General features: G+C 45.2%; 1 protein-coding gene across 1 annotated transcript; it reads left to right on the top strand.

Moving 5' to 3' along the window:
• The first annotated feature begins 555 nt into the window (after nucleotides 1–555).
• On the top strand, nucleotides 556–2,843 carry LOC310841227 (NEDD4-binding protein 3 homolog). The gene has a single exon (XM_083731796.1). It carries the CDS (start codon nucleotides 1,551–1,553, stop codon nucleotides 2,526–2,528), a length of 978 nt encoding a protein of 325 aa, XP_083587922.1. The 5' UTR covers nucleotides 556–1,550; the 3' UTR covers nucleotides 2,529–2,843.
• Nucleotides 2,844–6,892: the final 4,049 nt, after the last annotated feature.

The raw sequence follows: 6,892 nt of genomic DNA, 5'->3' as shown, positions 1-6,892 counted from the left end.
GTAGGAAAAGTCTAGTGAAAATTTACTCTTCGATGACATAGAAAACATGGTGTGGAATTTAAAACATTGGGAGGACTTCCTGTGAAAGTTGGGACACGTCAGTGGAAGCCACGTGGATAGTGTTTGAATGGTTTTGTCATGGCCTTTGGGTGGTACAATAAAGCTTACTGCAGTGGAAGCCATGGCCATCAGCCACCCTCTCCAACTCCCCTCTCATGAGACATTACAGCCATAGAATCAATGTCCAACTATAGCTTTTGCAATGTACCAAAGCCAATGGTAATGCCCCAAAAGCTGTATAAATGAACTTTTGAAATTATACAGCAAGGTAATAATATAAATATATATAAGACCAAGTGGGGAAAAATGCAAATGGATTTTTTTTCATTATACACACACAAAACAATGTATTGAAAAATATCATATTTTTCAGTGTATAGTGGTACCTCAGGTTAAGTACTTAATTCGTTCCGGAGGTCCGTACTTAACCTGAAACTGTTCTTAACCTGAAGCATCACTTTAGCTAATGGGGCCTCCTGCTGCTGCTGCGCCCCCGAAGCACAATTTCTGTTCTTATCCTGAAGCAAAGTTCTTAACCTGAAGCACTATTTCTGGGTTAGCGGAGTCTGTAACCTGAAGCGTATGGAACCTGAAGCGTATGGAACCCAAGGTACCATTGTAGAAGATGCCCCCATGTATAAGACGACCCTTATTTTTTTGAACCCAAAATTAAGAAATCGGGCCAGAGCCCAAACCCGCACCGCCCGCACCCGTGTCAAAGCCCAACCCGAACCCAAGTCCAGGTCAGAGCTTGGGCCACCCGCGCCAGAGCCGGAACCCCTGAGCATTCACCAACCGTGTATAAAACGACCCCCAAATTTTGACTAAATATACGGAAAAATATGGTATGTTGTTAGCAACTAAATAAGAGTGCGAAGAATGAATATGTAAATGGATGGAAAGACAAGGATTATGGAGCCAACCAAGAGGCTGCAGGAGGAGGTCGCGGAATGGAGTCCAGCCCAGTCTAGCCGGGGATCAGGCTGCAGGCAGCCATCATGGGCTGGCATTCCGCTTGTGTTTAAAACTCCATAGCAACAGAACAGGCCTCTCATGTGACCGTTAACCCCTGCCATTGTCTGTTTGATCCTTTCACTCTGGATTCTGAGCCTGAGAACGACGGCAGCATGGGCAACGTGGGCAGCCGAGTAGAGAAACGGGATTTCTTGCCGACTTCTCCAGGAGGTCTGCGTGGCATGTGTCAGCCAGACGGGCTGCTCCGGAAAGGAACGTCACAGTGTGGAGTTTTTGGCTACTTCCATTGGGGCAAGCGGGACACCCGGGCTGAGAAGAAGCACCAGTCATCTGGAGGTGGCTTTCAAAGGGACTATGAGAGTGACCAGGAGAACCAGTCCCCCAAACGGTATTTCTGAGACCATCAACAGGCAGCTGATTTCTCCAAGAGCTCATTGCCTGAACATGGCTGCTTCAACAGGTGTCGGATCAGACCCCCTGCCTTCAAAGTGGTATCATGGAAGAGCCTGTTGTGCATGCCGAGACAGTCATCAGCCAAAGGCCAGAAGCTGTCCAAGAGCAACAGGAGCCTGACCCAGAACAGCACCAGCAGCTCCTCGCAATGCACCCCTCTCCGCAGTCACCTGCTGCACACCATCAGCCTGGACGAGAGCACAAAGGCTATCCAAAGCTTCCCCACCAACACTCCACATTTCAAACCTGCTCCAACCCAGCTCAGTGCTTCTGTAGGCCACAAGAACCAGACTGGCGACTCAGACAGGGCTTCTCGGGGGCCACACGACGCCTTGGCTGTAGACAAAACACCTCCGTCTTGCAAGAGCCTGAGCCCCCTGCAGAGTTCTGGGGAACCACAGCCTCCGAATGAACCCACAAATTCCTTGGAAGATGTGGTGAAGCAGCTCGAGGACCAGCTGACTGAGAAGGGCATGGAGAGAAATCTGAGTGAGAGTGATGATCCCTTCACTCAGATATTTGAGGACAAATGGTGCTTGTGGATGGATGAGCTGGATGAAATGAAGCAGGAAATTCAGCTGAAGCTCTACAAAGCTCAGCAGCTAGAGAAACGGCTGCTAGAAGAGCTGGAGTGCGAGGAGCTGAGGCTGCAGCACCAACAGGAACAGTTGCGGGACTCTTCCCAAACCTTGCCAGAGCGTGGCTCCCCTGTCCCTCCACGGGACTCTCCCATGCAAGCATGCCAGGACGTTGCAGCTTGTGAAACAGATGGCTCTAAAAGTAGGGGGATGCAGGGGGAGAGTGCAGAGGGCGCTGAATGGCTAAGGGGAGAATTGCTGCGCGAGAGGCGCCAGGCCCAGCTGCAAGAGGCAAACTTTGAGCAGGAGCGGAAAACTTGGGAAGAGGAGAAGAAGATAGTCCTGCGCTATCAGCGGGAGATGCAGGCCAGGTATGTGGAGTTGTACTCCCGCAACCAGGCCCTGGAGAGGCAGCGAAGTCAGTTCCGGCAGTTCCAAGCTGAGCCCAGATGTATCAGCTAAAGGTCTGGTGAACCTCATCCATAGAGGATTTTGAAGACTGCTGCCGTCCATGCAATGGAATCCCAACATTGCTCCTGGCATTTTCCGTCCATCCATAGTTGCCCTTGCTCTGTCTAGCTTGTTGCTACTTTGCATAATTTTGTTTATTCCACCACTGTATTAGTGTTTAATTTTCCATTCTTTTAACTTTGTTTGCCACACATTCATACAACAACACTGCTCTATTTATGTAATTATTTGATATGTTTTTTCCTATGTACAAATTCTTTCCTATGTACAAATATTTGAAATTTATTAATAAAATATTGGACACAATCTGCCTGATTGAAAATAATTGTAGAACAGGTTCTAACACACAAACTCATTAACTGAATTTAGATCAACATATCAGCTGCTGTGTTGTTGTTGTTGTTTTAAAAAATAATTTTTATTAACAGGCCAATCAAATCACATTAATTCCAAATCACATTAATTTCAAATTAGACAGCCAAATTTTAAATTTTTTTGGGGGGGGGGGTATCCATACTTCGAGCTCTGAAAGGGATCCAAACCTCACTCTTGCTGCTTCTTTAGTATACACAGTTCTGTCCAAATAGTATTCACAGTTCTATTCCATCTTCTCTATGTTGTTTTCCTCATCTTCTTGTTTTCTTTATGATCTCTGATAGTCTCCACAAGCGGGTTGAAAACAAAGGTTGTTATATCCTGTGTGGATTTTACACTCATCCAAGAGCCATATCAAAATAGACAGATATCATTTCAACACCTCCGTACAAAACGTTTCCCACAGTCTGTCCTGATTTCCACAGGCCTGCTGCTCTCATAAATTTTCTCAGGGGGCCCTGCCAGGCCAATCTCACATTCCAATATAGTAACGAGCCATAGTCCTCCTCCCCCTCAGTCCTCCTGCGGGCAGGCCTGCCATAACAATCTCTTTTTATGACTGCATCACAGAGAACTTTCCTTTCTCGATGTTCGATGTTAGACTTTTCATCCTTCTGTGGTCTACTTCTAGTTAGGCCTATTAGGACTAATTCGTATAGGCATCTACTATCCACTATCATAACTTTATTTGGTAGACCAGCGTGCTGGGTGCCATGAAGCACACCAACATGGCATCATTTCAACCAAGAGGGGCTTAACAAATTCACAAGACGAGACACTGCTTAAGAGAGTTTTGTGGTTAAGCAGTCTCTAAATGAAATAAAATGAAGTACAGCCTAGCAGCCATACTCCTAATTCCCTTTCTTCTCTTTGTCAAGGGGCAACACTCTGCAGTTTTGCCTTAAGGGCCCTGCTGGGAGGCTGTTCATCATAGAATTTTAGAGTTGGAAGGGACCATGAGGGTCAACTAGTCTAACGTCCTGCAATGCTGAATATTCTTGCCCAACATGAGGGCGGAATGTACGACCATGAGATTAAGAGTCTCATGTTTTTACCGACTGAGCTATCCCAAACTTTCATAAAAAGGCAAGAAGAAGAAGAAGAAGAAGAAGAAGAAGAAGAAGAAGAAGAAGAAGAAGTATTGTCCTTCACCAGTGGGTCCCAGGGTGAGTAACAACAATTTAAAGTTCAAAATTTAAAAAGTTAAACAAATGACAGTCACAGGAATAGGGAGGATCCTGAAAATCTCAGGTGTCAAAAGCCAGGCTGAAGTTCATATGGTACATAGCAAATTTGTCAGATGCACCTCTGGGAGAAAGGATTTCCACAATTTAACGGTTGCCACAGAGTTTGCCCTTTTTAAGGCCACCACCATCCTGAGCTTCTGAGGATGGTAAAGCTACCAAGAGGGCCCCTTCTGCTGATCTTAACACCTGAGAGAGGGTCTGTACCAAAGGAGGTGGTATCTCAGATTTGGGGCTTTAAGCACCAATAACTGATTTACGGTTTTAAGCACCAATGCGATCACCTTGAATTAGGCTCAGAAACCTTCTGGAAATCCATGCTGTTTCAGAACAAGGAATATATGCATTCTAAAGGCAGCCCCAGCCAGTAATCTGGCTACTGCATAATTGCGGTGGCCAAGTCAACACTGTCTAAAAAGAGGGTATCACTGGCACACCAGCTGAAGCTAGATATAGGCAATCCCACACACCAAGGTTACTTGGGCCTCTAGAAATAATCCAGTATTACTCCTAAGCTACACACTTGCTGCTTCCAGGGGAGTGCAACCCCATACACAACAGTCTGCCTTTCCACCTCCTACACTTGAGGACATAAAACACCTAAGACCTAAGTTTCAATTTGTTGAGCGACATCCAGGCCACCACTACCTCTAAGCATCTATCTAGCATCTCAGCTGCCTCTTCAGATTCAGACAGAACACAATAAATATAGCTAGGTATCATCTGTAGTTGCCATTGTTGAAGCTAAAATCAGTAATCAAACATATGATCCCTCTTCATATGACCCAGCGTTAAGGACAATCAACATGGATGAAAAGTCTAAAGCAGTGGTTACAAGAAAGATTTATCGCCAGTATGTTTTCCTGATGGGAATTCTGGAAAGTACCTTGATAATAAATCTTTCTTGTCTATATTGGCTTTTCTCTTTTTCATCATTCTTGACGGTTAAACTGGTCTGCAGGCAACTAAAATTGGGAAGCAGAGTTGGGTGCTGGGATAGGAAAGGAGGAGGAGACTCATGAGGGTAGAATTTTCACAGTTGCATCTGCAGCGACCTGGAAGTAACGGAGCGCGTTACTTCCGGGTTTCGCCACTCGCGCATGCGCAGACAGTCAAAATGATGTCACGCGCATGTGTGGAAGCGGCAAAATGTGACCAGCACATGCGCAGACACGCTGTCGCGTCTTACGTTCTGTTCGGGATGCAAACGGGGCTCCAGAACGGATCCCGTTCGCATCCCAAGGTACCACTCCTGTTTTACACTAATAATTTCAAATGCCATATCTTGGCCAGTTAGAGGGGAAAACGAGAAGTTCCTGTCAATGCCAAATTTCTTTCTTCTTCAGTTAGCAACCATTCTCTCAAGACGGATCTTTGTGACATTCGTGCGTTTATTTCTTGATTTCTGTTTTGCATTTGCAGGTAGCTTGGCAGTTTTCCCCCAGCAATTCATCAGTACATTTGCCCATTTGTAGCAGAACATCACACTCCTTGATTTTATCCGCATACTGGCATGGGTTGGCTGTAAGCAATCAGGCCAAAACAAAGTTAGATGCAAAACAGAGAAAACCACTATTTAAATCTTTATTTCACAGTCTTGGTGTTTCCTCTCCCTATGGTAATGCTGACTTTCTATTTCTGGGCTTGATTGAACTTGTTACAACCTACAGAGGTCTAAATGGCCCTGACCCTGCCTAGCACAGGGAATATTTTCACTCACAACAATCTCCCAAGAGAATTCAGCTCTTAGTAGGAAGGTTTGTTATGGAAAATATTTTATTTGTGGTAATTCTTAAATGATAAGTCAGGGAGGCACACAGGACTAAATCATAATAATGATGGCTCTTATTCTATAAGAAATAAAACACATGACTCCCTAAGGAAAACTAGCTTTGCAACAGATACTTTAGAAAGAAAATGATTTAGAAGTCCATCTTATCCAGAAAAGTTGCTTCATATTATCAGTAACTTACTGCAGAGTTTATCTTCACAGTTCTGAGCGCAGTCTCCACATGGTGGACCTGGTCTGTAGGGTTCTTGTTTAACTATGCTCCCTCTGAAATTGCAGAGCAGTACAATATGCTTAGGATGTGGGTGGTGCTGTGGTCTAAACCATAGAGCCTAGGGCTTGCCGAGCAGAAGGTCGGCAGTTCGAATCCCCACGACGGGGTGAGCTCCTGTTGCTCAGTCCCTGCTCCTGTCAATCTAGCAGTTCAAAAGCATGTCAAAGTGCAAGTAGATAAATAGGTACCGCTCTGGCGGGAAGGTAAACAGCATTTCTGTGTGCTGCTCTGGTTCGCCAGAAGCGGCTTAGTCATGCTGGTCACATGTCTGCAGACAAACGCTGGCTCCCTCGGCCAGTAAAGCAAGATGAGTGTCGCAACCCCAGAGTCATCCATGACTGGACCTAATGGTCAGGGGTCCCTTTACCTTTTACAATATGCTTTGCATCAAATGTGCTACGCAGAATGACTTTTGCAGCTTACATTGTGTGGCAGGTCTGATGGCGGTTGGCTATTGACTCACTCAAAGAATTATTGTATACAGCACATGCCATGACAAATTACACACATAAGACAGAAGAACTAAAAATATACTCATAAAATTTCAGACAAACAAATGTTTAAAACAAATAATCTACTACGCAATTAATTGCTGGCTCAAACACATAGTATTAGCACAGCTTTCTAGCAGCTATGGCAAATTATGCCCCCTAATGTATCTTTGGTGTGTCAT

This window comes from Podarcis gaigeae (genome assembly GCF_964106915.1).
Source record: "Podarcis gaigeae genome assembly, chromosome: 3".
Classification (NCBI taxonomy): Eukaryota; Metazoa; Chordata; class Lepidosauria; order Squamata; family Lacertidae; genus Podarcis; species Podarcis gaigeae.
Note: the sequence above shows the minus strand (reverse complement) of the source record. Positions and strands in the feature narration are given on the sequence as shown.